The sequence below is a fragment of the Garra rufa genome, chromosome 5, assembly GCF_049309525.1.
Source record: "Garra rufa chromosome 5, GarRuf1.0, whole genome shotgun sequence".
In the NCBI taxonomy this organism is placed as follows: Eukaryota; Metazoa; Chordata; class Actinopteri; order Cypriniformes; family Cyprinidae; genus Garra; species Garra rufa.
Window position 1 is genome coordinate 16,113,997 of NC_133365.1, and position 18,860 is coordinate 16,132,856.

An 18,860-nucleotide genomic window follows, 5' to 3' on the forward strand; every position below is an offset into this window, starting at 1 on the left:
ATTATATATATATATAGGCAAAATAAGAAAAATGTACACATCTTCATTCTGTTCAAACGTTTACACACCTGGCTCCTAATGCATTGTGCTTCCTTATGAAGCATCAGTGAGCATTTGAACCTTCTGTAATATGGAAAAGATGGATCTCACAATCATACAGTCATTGCTGGAAGGGGTTCAAAAACACTAAAATGCTGAAAAACCAAAGAATTTGTGGGACCTGAAGGGTTTTTCTGAAGAACAGAAGTTTAACTGTTCAGCACAAAGAAAGATTCAATGAGAATCATGAACTATCACTAAACAAAAAAACAGCTGCGGCTCATTCAGGTCAGTACTAAATAAAACATGCATTTTGTAAGATACCTCTTATTTTGTTTAAATGATTGTTAAACTTTTGACTTCAACTGTAATTTTAAAATAAAAAAATGTACATACTTGGGGAAAAATAATTTAGCAGACATTTCCTCTTTGTGCTGACTTTGCTTTTTTTATTTTTAGACTGTTTTAATGAAGCTGTCTGCACTGCTTAAATACTACTACTGCCTAATACTACACACACACACACACACACACACACACACACACACACACACACACACACAATGATTTGAACTGTTGCTCTTTCTGGATGTCCGTTCTGCAGTGTGATGTAACAGTCCTCAAGACGTCTGGTGAAGACCTTACAGTGTCAGCTCTTCAAATATTTATCAAAATATTAAAAGTATAAATGATTTAGGAACGGTCTTAGACATTTGAGATGCTCTTCTGGGACTCAGTGGTAGAACTGCTGAGTGTCACCTAAATGTGTGTTTTCTGCTGAGTATGTACTGGGTGTATGAGGACTCCAGGCCCTCTGCTGATGTATCTGTCACTCTGTGTTTTCAGATTTGTTTCCTGGTATCTGCGTTCCGGGGGCGTATGTTCTCAGAGGACAGTTGTGCTACTCTTGGCCTCTTCTTCCATTATTTTCACCTCAGCCAGTTCAGCTGGATGCTCATACAGGTAAAACTTGACTTTTTCATCTACTGTGTGATCAGTGTAGCAGGTTTTGCATTGACCACATCAAAATACCTAATCCCACTTTATAAAAGAAATTCGGTTGACATGGGGTCTTTAAAAGCATAGTTCACCCAAAAATGAAAATTACTCTATGATTTACTCACCCTCAATCCATCCTAGGTGTATATGACTTTCTTCTTTCAGAGGAATACTTATATGTGACCCTGGACCACAAAACCAGTCTTAAGTCGCTGGGGTATATTTGTAGCAATAGCCAAAAATACATTGCATGGGTCAAAATTTTTGATTTTTCTTTTATGCCAAAAATCATTAAGAAATTAAGTAAAGTTCATGTTCCATGAAGATTTTTTGTAAAATTCCTACTGTAAACATATCAAAATGTAATTTTTGATTTGTAATATGCATTGTTAAGAACCTAATTTGGACAACTTTAAAGGTGATTTTCTCAGTCTTTTTGATTTTTTTGCATGCTCAGATTTCTGATTTCAAATAGATGTATCTCGGCCAAATATTGTCCTATCCTAACAAACCATACATCAATAGAAGGCTTATTTATTGAGCTTTCATGTGATGTATAAATCTCAGTTTTGTCAAATTTAACCTTATGACTGGTTTTGTGGTCCAGGGTCACATATTATATATATATAGTTGGGCCGGGACTCGATTAAAAAATTTAATCTAATTAATTAGAGGCTTTGTAATTAATTAATCGAAATTAATCGCATTTTAATCGCATGTAAATATTTGACCTGAGAACAGTGAGAATTAAGAATTTTACATGGATTTTTAGTATACCATTGAATAATGACTGAATACATAAGCTTAAGCAACAAAATATTGCTTATTTTTGTTCAACCAAGTCCACCAGACCAGTACAATATTGCCATTAAATGTAGCAAGAGGCATGTTCTTTAACGAGTCTTTCATTCCGAGAACTCTGCTCTTGTGTTTGCTTAATTATGCATTTAAACGTTAATGACCAAACCTATCATTATAAAAGTTGCTGCACATGGAATATAATGCGGATAACATTTAAAAAATAGTTTTTATCAGGTTACACACTGATTATTTATCACTCAAACCCCTTTCTCTACCTGTCCGTTGGTCGCGTATATCCTCCATGTTTGTAGTTTTTTAACACTTTTTATGCGTGTTTGTAGTTCTAATCGAATCCTCGTTCACGGCGCAGTGTGTTGCGGGAAATATTAGCAGTTAAAAGTGTGCATTGATCGTTAAGTAGTAGACCATCCGGGAATCTTTGGAATACTTTTTAAACATACTACGATTTGGGACATACAATACTATTTAGGACGGACGTCTTTGGCTTGTCTGAACGCTAGTTTGTGCTCCAGTATAATCGGTCCGCGGAATCTCATCCAGTGAGAAACGTTCCGCGGTGCAAAACTTAGTGCGATTAAAATGCGTTAAAAAATTTTAACGCGTTATTTTTGTGTAATTAATTAATCTAAATTAACGCGTTAAAGTCCCGGCCCTAATATATAGTTATATTTATATATGAATATATACAAGATTATGGTTTATGAAGTTTTAAATATGGATAATTTTCGTACACAAATGCATCGTTTTATTTCAGAAGAACTTTAATAACCTGCCAGAGCTGTGTGGAGTACTTTCTATGATCGATAGGTGTACTTTATTGGACTTGAAAATCTCACCAGCAATTTGCTGCTATTATAAACCTTGGAAGAGCCAGGATATTTTTTTTAATATAACTCCAATTGTATTTATCTGAAAGAAAAAAAATCATATACACTTACATGTATGATGGTTTGAGGTTGAGTAAATAATGGGGTAATTTTCATTTTTGGGTGCACCCAATTCATCATTATGTGAACTTCGTAAAGGCACTTACAAATGAAAAATTCTTAAACTGGCACCAAAAGAAGATATTTTGAGTAACCAAATTGTTGCAAGTAGCAATTGGACAAAATACTATGGCAGTCAATGGATACCAGCAACTGTTTGGTTTGCCAACATTCTTCAAAATACCTTCTTTCGTGTTCAACAGAAGAAAGCAATTCATACAGGTTTGGAACAACATGAGGGTGAGTAAATGATGACGACAACTTTTATTTTGCGGTGAGCTATCGCTTCAGCAACTGAAGGCAGGACCACAAAACCAGTCATAAAGGTCAATGTTTCGAAATTGAGATTTATACATCATCTGAAAGCTGAATAAATAGCTTTCCATTGACTTATGGTTTGTTGGGATAGGACACTATTTAGCCGAGAAACAACTATTTCAAAAACATGAATCTGAGGGTTCCAAAAAATCTAAATACTGAGAAAATCACCTTTAAATTTGTACAAATGAAGTTCTTAGCGATGCATATTACTAATAAAAAATTACGTTTTGATATTTTTACAGTAGGAAATTTACAAAATATCTTCATAGAACATGATCTTTACTTAATATTCAAATGATTTTTGGCATAAAAGAAAAATGTATCATTTTGACCCATACAATGTATTTTTGGCTATTGCTACAAATGTAGCTGTGCTACTTAAGACTGGTTTTGTGGTCCACGGTCACATATCAGGAAGTTTTCAGAGTAAAGATTACTACAGGTCAGTTGTAGGTGTGGCAGAAACGTTCATTTAAACAATAAGTTTACTTACGCAGGGTAAAAAGGAAATTTCACAATGTTTCGTCAATCACACACCTTCATTGTCATTGCTTAGTACATAGTGTTTGGTATATCTTGCCCTGAGACAATAGATGTTTTTGTATGAAAAGGTTTTACCCTTTTACCCAAAAGTTTAAACCTCAAAACTCCATAAATTAGTCTGAAACCTAGTTTCTTGGTTCTACTTTTCTCTCTGATGTGTATTTGTAAGTATGATTAGGGCATAATCTCATAAGAGCTTTTGAGAAACCAACAAATATCAAAGACCTTTTGACTTGTTGCTGAAGATGAGGGAATGTTTGCACATAAATATCACACCATAAACAAGAAGCTTGCATTAAAAGGTTGTCTTACTAAGGCAAGTATGTTTGTATGGTCCAGGTATTCACTACATAATGAGGATCAAATGTGAAATTTTTTACGTTGTGGGGACAAAATTTCAGTCCCCATCAAGAGAACTGTTTATAAATCACACACTTTTTTTAAAATGTAAATATGCTTTGTGTAAGGGTCAGGTTTAGGTGTAGGGTTAAGCTTGTGATTATGTCTATGGAGAGTCTTCATGAAACAATCAAAAATTGTATGTCCCCATGTGTTAAATATCAAATTCTTCTAGGTTAAATAGAGTCTTGTTTTTTATAAATGTTTAATCATCATAACTTCATTTTCGGCTCAGGAATGGGCCTCATTCTTACACGTAGTTCAGTCGGTTAAAAACCCCAACATTTACGTGCTGCTTGACATGTTCCAGCTACGTGTGATTCTTCTGATGCAGATTTTGCAGGCAGGTGTTCTTGCACACCTGCAATAGCTGTTCAGAGACCTTTTGAAAATCCATCCTATAAATCTTGCTGGACCTGTACCCTTTCGTCTGCTCCTTTCCTTTGTACTGTAATCCCTTCTAAGCACAAAAACCTGTCTCTGGAAGTCAACTCACTCTTGTTCCGCGAAAGCAAAAACAGGATTTGGCTCTAACATGCTTAATGAAATGAAAAAAAGAACATGCCTTTTAATCCCTCAAAGACCTACACAGAACACAAACATCTGGGTTCATGTTGCATTGGATTTCTCCCTTTAGTTGGAAAAGACATAGGACTGAGCACTGACCCATGAGGAACCTCTCACCTAAACTGAACTTCTTGAAATCAAAGGCTGTTCTGCTCACATAGTGGGATTATTTTGTTTTCCTCAATGACGCTGAAAAACACCAGGGGCTTAGCGGTTTACATAGAGCATGTAATCTCTGTTGGCACTTGATACACGGGTGTTGAAAGATTATGCAAGAGAAAATGAAATAAACTAACTGGCTAATTGCAAAAATAGTTTTTTGGAGGATGGAGCCTTGAGTTGTAGAAGGGACAGAAGTTTAAATGCCAGTGTGTATGACACAGTGTTTATGTAAGTGTGTTGATGTGCAGAGTTTATGAAACACATATGGAATAAATCACACAAAAGTTGTCTTTGGTGGAAAAGGTAACTCATGATTCAGACTGGAAAGTATTTGCATCCTGGAAAGAATTATTTGAACATGTGCTTTGTTTTTGCTTCAGAACAGCTGGCAAATGAGCCTATAATAAAATTTGCAACATATGTGCTTTGTGTAAGGGTCCGGTTTAGGTGTAGGGTTAAACTACATGGAAGATAATTATGTTTGCACTTTTCTCATTGAATCATTTCTTTGAGCCATATTTCAGTATAAAAAGCTGCATCATACAGTGGGGAAAATAATTATTTGATCCCCTGCTGATTTTGTATGTTTGCCCGCTGACAAAGAAATGATCAGCCTATAATTTAAGTGGTAGGTTTATTTTAACAGTGAGAAACTGAATAACAACAAAAAAATCCAGAAAAACGCATTTCAAAAAAGTTATAAATTGATTTGCATTTGAATGTGTGAAATAAGTATTTGACCCCTTCGCAAAACATGACATAGAATCTGTTGGCAAAACCCTTGTTGGCTAACACAGAGGTCAGACGTTTCTTGTAGTTGACCACCAGGTTTGCACACATCTCAGGAGGGATTTTGTCCCGCTCCTCTTTGCAGATCCTCTCAGAGTCATTAAGGTTTCGAGGCTGATGTTTGGCAACTCAAACCTTCAGCTCCCTTCACAGATTTTCTTTGGGATTAAGGTCTGGAGACTGGCTAGGCCACTCCAGGACCTTAATGTGCTTCTTCTTGAACCACTCCTTTGTTGCCTTGGCCGTGTATTTTGGGTCATGCTGGAATACCCATCCATGACCCATTTTCAATGCCTTGGCTGAGGGAAGGAAGATTTCACCTAAGATTTGGTGGCCCCGTCCATTTGATTCGGTGCAGTTGTCTTGTCCCCTTAGCAGAAAAACACCCCCAAAGCATAATGTTTCCACCTCCATATTTGACGATGGGGATGGTGTTCTTGGGGTCATAGGCAGCATTCCTCCTCCTCCAAACACGGCGAGTTGAGTTGATGCCAAAGAGCTCGATTTTGTCTCATCTGACCACACTTTCACCAGTTCTCCTCTGAATTTTACAGATGTTCTTTGTCAAACTTCAGACGGGCCTGTACATGTGCTTTCTTGAGCAAGGGGACCTTGCGGGCACTGCAGGATTTCAGTCTTTCACAGCGTAGTGTGTTACCAATTGTTTTCTTGGTGACTATGGTTCCATGAGATCATTGACAAGATCCTCCTGCATAGTCCTGGGCTGATTCCTCACTGTATCTCATGATCATTAAAACTCATATCAATGATCTTGCATGGAGCCCCAGACCGAGGGAGATTGACAGTTATTTTGTGTTTCTTCCATTTGCAAATAATCACACCAACTGTTGTCACCTTCTCACCAAACTGCTTGGCGATGGTCTTGTAGCCCATTCCAGCCTTGTGTAGGTCTACAATCTTGTCCCTGAAATCCTTGGACAGCTCTTTGGTCTTGGCCATGGTGGAGAGTTTGGAATCTGATTGATTGATTGGTAGACTGATGTCTTTTATACAGGTAACAAGATGAGATTAGGAGCACTCCCTTTAAGAGAGTGCTCCTAATCTCAGCTCGTTACCTGTATCAGATACTTATTTCACTCATTAAAATGTAAATCAATTTATAACTTTTTTTTAAAAAATGTGTGTTTCTGTATTTTTTTGTTGTTATTTTGTCTCTGACTGGTAAAATAAACCTACCGTTAAATGATAGACTGATAATTTCTTTGTCAGTGGGCAAACGTACAATATCAGCAGGGGATCAAATAATTATTTTCCTCACTGCATTCAGTAACCACCCACAATCTAGTTTAACTAGAAGGTAAATGCAAGTTTGCAAGATAATGATGTGGAATTGTAGCACATTCTACGATTTGCACAATTGCTTGAGACAATCTGGGGCTAAAACAATGCGAGTTTTGTCTTTGTTTGCTCAAGTCTGGAATACACTACACAGATTTTAAAACACCAGACGGCATATACTAACCAATATTGGTAAAGGGGTCATAAACTGCCCTTTTTATTTTTTTGTCTTGTTTTCTGAGGTCATTTTCTGTCCTGTTTTTACCCCCCTCATCAGAACGCTCAGTGTGAATAGATGTGGCGGATTGTAGACTTTGAAGTAAATGCCCACTGCTATGATTGGCTAATAGTTGTGAATGTTTGACGGCCTAAATCCTTCATAGATAGACGCTGGCTGCTGTGACATTCCACAACCTGTCATTTTGCTTCAATATTAGTTGTTTCTTGACATTCTTTTACAGGATGTTTTTTTAGTACAATGATCTCTTATGTCAAAAGTTTATGACCCTTTTAATGGTAACAAAGAAAAACTGGCCATCATGCACTAAACGACTGGGAATCACACACTTCCAGACTTTTAAGTTGTTTCGAACGCAACAAACTCACACAGAAACACAGCCTTGTGCTAGAAGACACAATATGAAAAAAATATGCATTCTAAAATTAGCTCAAAATATCAAGTATGTTTAATATCCTCCGACTGGATGGAAACAACTCTGTTCGAAATCTACAGAATGACTTTTGGCAACTGCTGAACCCTTTAGACTGCAAAAGTCATGTGTATTCCAGGCTTCAATGGAAATAGTGTAGGTGTTCCACGCCTACTTTAAAAAGGGCACTGAAAAAAATACACTTTATCAATGAAAGCTATTGATCTAAGACTTCTTTCCTTTGCACTGGGACTCAGGTTTCAGCCTGTGCGAAAATAGCCGTTCAATAGATCCCAGAGACTCCCTATACTGAAGCGACAGATCAATGTGTGTTGCGAAACAGGGCAATCTCAATGGCAGGATGCCAGCCTCTTCCATAATTACAAAAGAGGCTGGAGAGGGATCACAGAGTGTTTGGACACCCAAAAGCTAATACAGCATTCTGCCAGCTTTTCTTTTCTCTTCATCTCTTATCCAAGATCCCAGCACAGCAAAACAGCTGCCGCAGTTCCTATCCATTTATGGAGCTAATACTGATGGATGAAGGTGCCAGCTTAGGACTTGATTTTGATCTCTCTGTTTAGGTACTTCCTCACCAAAAGTGAAGTAGTCTAACTGAATGCACAAACCAAGGAAGTATTAGTTCTTGATAGCACTAATAGCTGATGTTGCAGTGACAAATAACCAACAGATAGCCAGCAAATGTCCATTTGGTAGTTGGTTCTTGATGGCCCACTCTTATCAAAACATTAATCAGCTGTCCTTTTTTTATGAATCTGGCTTGTTTAGAAACCGGTAATGTTTCCGTTTATTTATTTAGTAACATTTGTGTTGTCTTTCCCAGGCCATAAACTTCTGGCAGATATTGGTGATGAATGATGAGCACACAGAAAGACGCTATCTGCTCTACTTCCTGCTCAGCTGGGGACTTCCTGCTCTGGTCATCATCATTCTGGTCGTAGTCCTGCTGGGAGGCTTTGGATGGAGCATTCATAGTGTGTATGGCCTTGTGCAAGGAGATCTGTAAGTTTGTGAATATGTGTTGTCTTTCTCTCTCACACACACATACATTTGAGGTCTATAAAAAAAAGTTTATATACACCTTGCAGAATCTGCAAAATGTAAATTATTTTACCGAAATAAGAGGGATCATACAAAATGCATATTATTTTTTTTATTTAGTACCGACCTGAATAAGATATTTCACATAAAAAGACGAATTAAGAGCCAGGGGGTGAAAACTTGTTGAAATCGAAGATCATGGTAAATTTGACTCATTTTGTCTCCTGAGAAACATGTGTCTTCTGTAGCTTCTGATAGACAGTACTAAATGAAAAAAATATGATATTTAGACAAAATAAGAGAAATTTACACATCTTCATTCTGTTCAAAAGTTTTCACCCCTGGCTCTTAATGCGTTGTGTTTCCTTCTGAAGCATCGATGAGCGTTTTAACTTTCTGTAATAGTTGCATATGAGTCCCTTAGTTGTCTTCAGTGTGAAAAGATGGATCTCAAAATCATACAGTCATTGTTGGAAAGGGTTCAAATGCAAAAAAAATGCAGAAAAACCAAAGAATTTGTCTGAAGGATTTTTCTGAAGAACAGCGGGCAGGACAAACAAGGGACTCATGAACAACTATCACTAAACAAAAAAACAAAAACAAAAAAAAACGGCTGTGGATCATTCAGGTCAGTATTAAATAAATAAAATGCTTGCATTTTGTATTAATAATTAACATTTTGCAGAATCTGCAAGGCGTATGTAAACTTTTGACTTCAACTGTATACACACAAACACACACATGCTACATTTACTTAACTAAATGAGGACATACCATAGTAAACCTACACAGTAGTAGGGATTTTAAAAATGCTGGTACATTTTCAGTAATACTTTGTAGAATGAACAAAAAAAAAACATTTCACTACAGTTTATTTATTAATCATTTTTGTTTGCAAATCAGGGCATCCATAAATGTCAAATGGGATGTTGTGTTCAAGTTGTTCGGGTAACAAATATGTCCTCAAAATATTACTAAGTACATATTCACTAGTAAAACATGACAGCACATAGACCTTTTCTTGAACCCCACGAAGCCCTTCATGAACCCCACAAGTGTAAATGCTCACATTTTGGACTCACAGTTACTCATTTAGTTACTCATTTCCTGTGCTATTATATTGTAAGCAATTTTCTGTCTCTTATACACTGTCTTCTTTGGCCTGTTTACGTTGATTGTGTGCGGTCGGGGGTCTGTTATTGGTAAGTCGGGAAGAGCTGTTATTTTTAGCCCCTCTGTGTGTATGAGGTCACAAGCTGTGACTGTGCATACGTTCAGTTTCACCCCAGCCAAGCCTGTAGTGATAACAGAAGACTACAGTCACTCCTCTCCGCCCTGTCTCAAAGCAGCTCTTAGCAAGTAAACTCCCAGTTGACTCATGAAGGCCAAACAGCTCTCTCTCTCTCCAAGAACAAACAAATGATGTCACCTCACCTCACAAGCCACCGCAGTTCTCGCCTTTTCCCATACCATAGGGTTTCAGCGGCCTGGGAGGAGTCAAATGCTTGTAGAAATAGAAGCACATTAGTTTAAAGGTCAGATTTTAACACCGATTAAATCACTCTTTATGTATGAATGTAAACTGGTCACATCATTATTGCCATCATTTAGCATACAAAATAATCTAATTACTCACCACGCTAATTAAAATCCACGGTTTAATTAGCCAATAAGCTTTTATTTTCTGTTTCATTTTAGTTGAAGTTTTACAAATTTTTCTGTCATTTTTATTACTATTGTTTATTTTCACTGGAGGAAAACAGAAAAGTAAGTAAAACTTAAAATGAGAGTAAAACTAGACAGACTGTGACATTTGGCCCCATAAGGCCCCATTGAACAGAATGTGTTTTTGCATTCCTTGCGTTGATTTTCCATTGTTTTAAATATGCACTGGATGAACATGTTTGACTTGTGTTTGTCGTTTACGGTGTCTGTCGCATGACAAGTTTCTAGATAAAATTCCTGATAAGTGTAATTGAAGAGGAGGCCCTATGTTGTTTGCTATAGTGACTTTGCAGGTATCACAGCTAGAAAAGGGATTTGTGCATACATACTGACTTACATGTTTATTTTAGTGCTGTCAGTTGACTAAAAAAATGTATGAATCACATTCTTTATGAATTTAATCGCAATTAACATTAAGGTTTTTAAATTTACTTTTTATTGCAATCATTTCACATTCAGTTTTCAGATTAAAGTAGAAACAACATAAAAACAGTGTATTTTTAATATTTGTTTAAATGGGTTTTTTTATGACTGAAAGTGAGAATCGCTGATACCAATACTACTGATGTCTATAGGAAATTATTTTTTTCCTAATATTTAACCATTGACTATAGCCATTCAACTTTGCAGTATAATTGAGCGTTATCAATTTTAATATTTATTAGACTTTAAAAAATAATGTCTAATTTAAGTGAACTTAAAACAATCTTCACATAAAGAAGCAAGTAGGAAATATGCAGAAGTTAAATATAGATATCAAACACTAAATACTAAATATAGATGAATACGTAAAGCTACAAAAATTATTGATTTCCTCTTTTTTCTTTTGTTCTTTGATAAATAGACATCACATCTGCTGGGTTATTAGGTTCATTTGGCTGCTATTACTTTAAGAGCTGCCGATGCTGAATGTAATGCAGGTCTGACACGAATGTTTGTGGTTTCATTCGCACTTTAATATGAAATGATACAGGCTACAGCACACTACGAGCACAGTATAACTGCTGACAGAACAGGAAAATTTGTTTTTACTAACATATGGCCTCACAACATCTTATCTGATCGCAGTTTACTGTTGTTCTACTGAAGCTCCCTCGTCACCTGTACCATTTCCTCGTTCGTTTGACTAGCGCCTGGCGCTAATGTGAAGTTGGATTGCGCATCGGAAAAGTCTCCTGTTTGATGTGGTCGTAAAGATGTTCTGTGTCTAAATAAACACAATTCTTGTCAAGAAAAAGAGAGAAGCAGCAGTTGTGAGTGGGTTGGCCAACACTCAGCCCCTGCATAAAAAATGGAAAAAAATTAATAACCTGTTCATTTATTATTAATTTTGTTTTCATGTGGCTTGTGCTTGAAGATATACAGTATGTTGTGCTAAACCAGGCCAGTGTTTCAAAATTTTGATCAGATGAAGTCTAGTGAAAAATGGGCTGTTTATTTTCCTACAGGCATTTCACATGCTTTGAATTCTATTATGGCTACATTGTGCCATTTCTCCTCTATGAAATGAGCACAGCCTGTGTTTGTCTATTCTGTTTGTCTGGCCAGAGAGTTGCCAGGCCTGTGAACAGAATGCAACTCCTACTTATTTTGATACAGATCACGTCATAACAAGATTACTCTGGATTGAGTTTCCCAAAGCTTTTCCACTCAGAGACTTCATAACTGCATACAGGACAAAAACAAATCCCGAATGGAAGAAATTCCTCAGATAGGAGGAAAGAAGTCAGAGAAAGACAAAAAGAGAGAATCTCAGGAAATTAAGTCTTTCGTAAGGACTTCCATCAAGTCGTTCCAAACCCATTTTGCTTACGTTCTTTCTTCTGTGGAACACTGAATACACAATCACGCAACCATAGACCTGATTACAATCCTCTTTGTGTACTGACAATATTCTTTTTTGTCATCTTTGTAGGTGCTTCATACCCAATGTATATGCAGCTCTCTGTACGGCCGCCCTGGTTCCTCTCATTTGTTTGGTGGGGGTGCTGGTGATCTTCATCCACTCATATCAAGTCACTCAGCAATGGAAGGCTTACGATGATGTCTACCGAGGCCGAACAAACAGCTCAGGTGTGTACGCATGTGATATTACACAAAAGTTGGGAAATAATTAGCCTCAAGGTATCCTGTCATTTTAGTAGGCACTGAAAATAGCATGTTACAGGAAAACAGCGCTTTGAAAGTAAGGAACTGATGTTAATATCAGAGAAACTGAAAGAAAACTAAGAAAGGGTGCTTTCCCTTGGAAAGTTTCTCGTTCTTAAGCAATCAGATCGCTTAGGGCTGTGCTTTCAGGGATATTGCACTGCCTTCCAAACAATTACACGCCCTCCACGTAATGTTTTTCTTTCTGTAGTGCTTTGTTAGTCATTCCAGTGTTTGAAAAATGCCCTCAGCAGTTTTGTGTAGATTGGAGATCATTGGATAAAATCTGTTGTAACTCACTGCTTAGTTCCTGAGTAAACACATGTTGTCAGACTTGTTTTTAAACTCAGTTACAATCTTAACTGGCTGATTATGTCTTTAGTGTTCGTTAGCCTCAAAATGTCAACATCAGCACCTTCCAACTAACGTTTGCACAATTAGCATGTGACACATTGGCTTTCACTTGTTAATCCACCGTGATGGTTTCATTGTTTACCCCGTAACTGCTGTTCTGAGCTTTAAATGGTGGTATTGTACAGTGTGCGTGTGGGTGGTCAGCAAGGGTTGCCATGTGCCATGTTAGCTTTCCTCATTGTGCGCAAGCATGCTCCTAGCACAGCGGGCTAATCCTAAACCACTCAACTTTATTACAGAGGGCCGCACCGTCAGCCCACCCTTTGCTCGCAAACACAATGACCTAACTGTAGAGCTCCCACGCTTGCTGTTTCATATTGCAGGACACACAGACGTAAGCAAATACATTATGCAGCAAATTTGCTCCCTCATGCCGGATATGTTTAATGACTGTCAAGCACAGTCAGATAAATGTGCATTTAGAAAACTCACTCTTTCCTGTTAACGCTCAGCGGTTCTTAGATGTTGATTCTGCCTGGGTGTGTTACTGCTTGATTACATGTCAAACCAAACATTCAGCGTGGGACAGGGATGAAATGGACACAATGAGTGAAAGAACATTTCCTGGTGGGATGGTTGACTTGTGGGAAACTAAATTTAAAGAACATAAAGAACACAGATGCAAGTTCAGTTCTGTATAACTGTCAACTTAATTATCTAAATTAAGTAATTATCAGCTAAATCACAAAATGCAATGCAAATGTGTATTCAGTTCGTGGTTTATTAAAAGTGTAATTTAATTATGCATGGTTTGACATATCAGTCTATGAGAAGCAATATACTGTATTTGATGACCAGTTGTTGAAGCTCCAGTGCAAACTCCTCGTGTTATAAGAAGCTGCAAGGTGATGGATAATTCTGACTGTGCCTTTGAGATATTCTAGGGTGCTCTATAAAATGCCTCTGAAGAACCGCATTAGAGCCAAGATATTAAGGAGTCAACCTTTAGCCGCTAGGCAGAGGTGTTCTTTCCAAGACCTGTGGGAGATAATTACCACAGCCCTATTTAAAGATTTAATTTGGCTTTTGCAGTTGTTCAGTATGATCTTAAGGGAAGAAGTGCTTTTTCACAATGCCGTAATTTTCTTGGAATAGCCTTATTGGCTCAGGACTAATCCTTTGGCTCTTTTAATGAGGCATGTTTATGTGGTGGAGTATGACTGGAACAGCTCACTGATTGTACGCTGTGGGGTTTTTGAGGAATACTATATGAATACAATCCATTTAGCTTTTTTTTTGTAACATTAGTTTTTTTGCAACATTAGTCAACATTAGGATTTATTAACCTTGGTTAATGTTAATTTCAACATTTAATAATACTTTATTAATCACTTTGGTCCCACTTTATACAGTTAAGGTCAAAAGTTTACATACACCTTGCAAAATGTATGATTTTGAGACTTCACACTGAGGACAACTAAGGAACTCATGAAACTATTACAGAAGGTTTGAATGCTCACTGATTTGATGCTGATCAGTAGGGCTGGGCGATTAATCGAAAAATAATCGAAATCGACATTCAGAACCTATAATCGTTAAAATTTTTCCAGGAAGATTATTTCAATTACTTTCCCTTTAAAAAACACAAGCGCTCCGTTACGTTATTCCGCCGAAATGTCGATGGAGAGCTTAAACAGTATTTATACAGTAAAAAGTATTTACAGGATATACAAGGGTAATTTTATTTAGAGGAGTTACTGCTTAGTTTCCAATAGTGCAAGTTATTTATTTTCACTAATTTAAGAAAAATGTGACTTTTCGTTTTAAGCAATGCTTGCTTTAATTTCAGTTGTTCAACACTGATGTTCAATTAATAATCATAGATCAATTTCAATTATTTCAATTATTTTAAAATCAAGTAATGCACCCTTCATCCAAAAATCTCTCGCTTGTAATATGTGAACATATTTACTGTACAAAACTTGTCAGTGAACTATGAGGGCAAAAAAATAATTATTATATAAATATAATTAAATATAATTTTATTAATAAATAAAATAATCGTTCATTAATCGTAATCGGGTTAAAATGTTCAATTAATCGAGATTTTGATTCTAAGCCAAATTGCCCAGCCCTACTGATCAGGGTAAATTTAACTTATTTTGTCTTCTGGGAAACATGTAAGTATCTTCTGTAGTGTCTGAAGGGCAGTACTATATGAAAAAAATATATTTAGGCAAAATTAAAAAAAAAAAAATCTACAGATCTAAATTCTGTTCAAAATTTTACACCCCTGGCTTTGAATGCATTGTTTTTCCTTCTGAAGCATCAGTGAGCATTTGAACCTTCTGTAAAAGTTGCATATGAGTCCCTCATTGTCATCAGTGTGAAAAGATGGATCACAAAACTATACAGTCATTGTTGGAAAAGGTTAAAATACACAAAATTGCTGAAAAACCAAAGAATCTGTGGGACCTGAAAGATTTTTCTGAAGGATAGAGGGCAGTTTAACTGTTCAGGACAAACAAGGGACTCATGAATATCTATCACTAAGCAAAAAAACACAGCTGTGCATCATTCAGGTAACAACACAGTATTAGGAATCAAGCGTATGTAAACTTTTGAACGGGGTCATTTTTATACATTCAACTTATTTTCTCTTGCGAACTATATGTAAGCATCTTCAATGTGAAATATCTTATTCAGGTCAATACTAAATAAAATAAAAAACATGCATTTTGTATGATCCCTCTTTTTTGCTTAAATAATTTACATTTTGCAGATTCTGCAAGGTGTATGTAAACTTTTGACCTCAACTCTATGAATTTACATTTAAATTAATCATTTTTTGGTGCAATGCACTTATTGTGTACATACATGTTTTTACATTATACTATTATTTTAGAAGATACCTGCATGTAATTACATCTGTAATTAATTTTTGTAATTACACTGTTGACCCTGTCCATATACCATTTCAATAGCAGCAGAAGTGTTTTGCAATACAAAATGAACACAATAAGTACATTGTACTTATTTTTTTGATGTAAGTATATAGAAGTTAATATAAAGTGGTACCATTTTTTAAACTTCCATTATATAAGATTAATAGATGCTGTAACAAACATAATGCTCAATGTTAGTTAATGCATTAACTGACCTTAAATAATATAGCTTTTTAATACTAATGCCTTTCCTGGACCTAAATATGGTATTTTTCCAAGTTTTTTTATTAATTTTATATTAATTTTTTAATTTTATATTTTATATTAATTAAGAATTTTTTGAATGCAAACAGACTGTATTTGCTGTTTCAATACTTCATACACTGTGTAGGCCAGCCTATAAACATCCTTTGGATGTTTAAAGAAAATTAAGACTATTTAAGAGCGATAAGATGTCCTAGGTCAAATTAATTGTTTTTTGGAATCTACTGCTGTGAGTAATCACCATATTAGATGTGCTTTGCGATTTAGGGAGCAAGTTTTAACAGTAACAAAAGGGACAGAACTCACAAATGCTTTTTATGTGCTTTCAGTTAATTGTTCTTGGAAACAGATGTAATCTTTTTTTTTTTTCAGTCAAAATGGAAGTCTTTCAATATGCTTTTAGTGTTCAGACTCACTGTGTTTTCTCTGTATTTGCTTGGTAATGACTTGCAATGCAGCCATTTGATCCCTAGGTCATGCATAATATATACCACAGTTCATGATTGCATAAAGTGTTTACAGCCTGTAGAGTCATAGGTATTAGTGTCTATATCACTGTTTATCATCATTATCATTATATTTCACCTGTTTATAAACATTTCCATTTCACCCTCCTCTATCTCATATCTATATGACTTAACTGCTTATATAGTAGCGTTACACAATGTTCCCAAGATTTGATCCAAAGTCTAGAGTCTGGACCAATTTGTTTTGTTAAAAACAATAATCATAAATTACCCTGTTAAGTTAAAATACATTTATTTATTTGGAAACTGAGCTGAGCTGAAAATGACAAACAGTGGACTTTTAGGCAGTACACATACTTGCCATTTAACTGTTGAAAAAACTTTATAAAATGAATATAGTTTTAAAATGGTTTACTGTAATGCATAGCACTTTATTGCTTTACTTGATGTACAATGCTGTGTTTTTTATCTTTAAATTATTATAAAGAACACAGGCAAAACTCATATTTATTATTTTATTGTGATCTCACCTCTCTTTTAATAGTCGCTGGAACTGATGTGGAGTCTGTCCAGCCTATTTTTTTATGCCAAACACTATTAAGTTTTCCTTAGAGAGGTTTCAGTTCTCGAGAACATGCTGTATGGAACGTCTGGTCAGAACCCTGGCGTGAAGCCAGACACGCTCCCCACACCCACAGTTCAGAGGAAGGAGCAGGATGTCCAAATGTCACCCACAAGCACACGTACACACACACACACACACACACACACACACACACACACACACACACACACAAAATGAGATCAAGTGTTTGATTCCAAAGAGCATGTTGATCTAGTATGTACTTCCATCGTAAGCCTTTGTTTGTTTCTTTTCTCAGAGTTGTTGGACACCTCTGGTGTTCCAGCAGATTTACTGGAAGATTTCAGCTCTTCCCGCTCTCTCATTCTTTCATCTCTTTACCAAGATCCTCTTCTTCAGCCACCCATGTTTCTTTAAGCTGAAGCACTTAGTGATTTTTTTCTTATCATTGAAGCTGTTGGCCAGGCAGATGTTAGCTCACTCAAGAGGGAGACAAAGGAAGGTCTTTCATCCTCTGAGTTGAACCACAGCTGAATGTTGTGACAGCTGCTTTGGCATCTTAAACAGGAGCCAGAGTGCTGTCTCACATTTGGGCCTTGCTGTTTTTCCCCAGTGGTCCTCAGTGCTTGCCTTCTCATGCTGAGGGGCTTCCACTCATAAGAGAAAAACATTCTAGTTGAATGTTATATTATGTCATAATTATATATATTAACTAATACCAATTTGTCTTTTCATTACTCTAAATGCCCAGGTTTGTATTTATCTCTTGGACCATTGGCGCACCTTCTATGCAAAATCCCCCTAATAGTCAACTAACGAGAAGAGGCTTGGTCAGCTAAAATTGTATTAGTCGCAGAAAAACAATACACAGGAAGTGGCAAAGTCACGCAGTCTGTGACGGACAGATCATTAACGACTGGCCTATATGTGGTAATATAGTATATCTAGCAGGACATCCAAATGCTAACCTATCATTCATCAACCTCAAATATGGCTTTTCATTTGAAATATGCAAGTAGTAGTAACTTTACATAGCCGGCCAATCTAATATTAACCTAGAAAAATGTGCGCTATTGAAGTGTCTGAGCAGAGTATGGAAGCTGAACAGTAGTGCGCAGTAGTAAAATACTCCGTCATTTTTGGTTCAGTTAAAAGTAATAGATTCTGGATTATTTAATGTAGTGAATTAGCGCATTATGCTTTGCCACATTCTATTCTTGTTATAGATTAATATAATATAAGATACGATTTTTAAAAAGAAATTAATACTTTTAGAACAGATTGTCTTCTTTTGAAATTTATATTCATCAAAGAATTCTTAAAAGAGTCTATGACAGTTTCCAAAAATATATTGAGCAGCTGTTTTCAACATTGTAACAAAAAAATGTTTCTTGAGCACCAAATCAGCATATTGGAATGATTTTTGAAGGATCATATGTGACCCTGGACCACAAAACCAGTCATAAGGTTAAATTTGACAAAACTGAGATTTATACATCATATGAAAGTTCAATAAATAAGCCTTCTATTGATGTATGGTTTGTTAGGATAGGACAATATTTTGCTGAGATACATCTATTTGAAATCCGAAATCTGAGGATGCAAAAAAATCAAAAAGACTGAGAAAATCACCTTTAAAGTTGTCCAAATTAGGTTCTTAACAATGCATATTACAACAAAAATTACATTTTGATATGTTTACAGTAGGAACTTTACAAAAAATCTTCATGGAACAT

The 18,860-nt window shown here is 36.1% G+C and overlaps 1 protein-coding gene across 2 annotated transcripts in view; it reads left to right on the forward strand.

Annotated features, from left to right (window-relative positions):
* The window catches only part of adgrv1 (adhesion G protein-coupled receptor V1), a 153,736-nt gene that overhangs the window by 114,934 nt on the left and 19,942 nt on the right, over nt 1-18,860 (forward strand). For both annotated transcript variants that reach the window (XM_073839689.1, XM_073839690.1), the window contains exons 83-85: nt 886-1,002; nt 8,421-8,599; nt 12,279-12,436. In XM_073839689.1, coding sequence (XP_073695790.1) covers nt 886-1,002; nt 8,421-8,599; nt 12,279-12,436 — 454 coding nt within the window. The remainder of the gene's footprint in view (nt 1-885; nt 1,003-8,420; nt 8,600-12,278; nt 12,437-18,860) is intronic.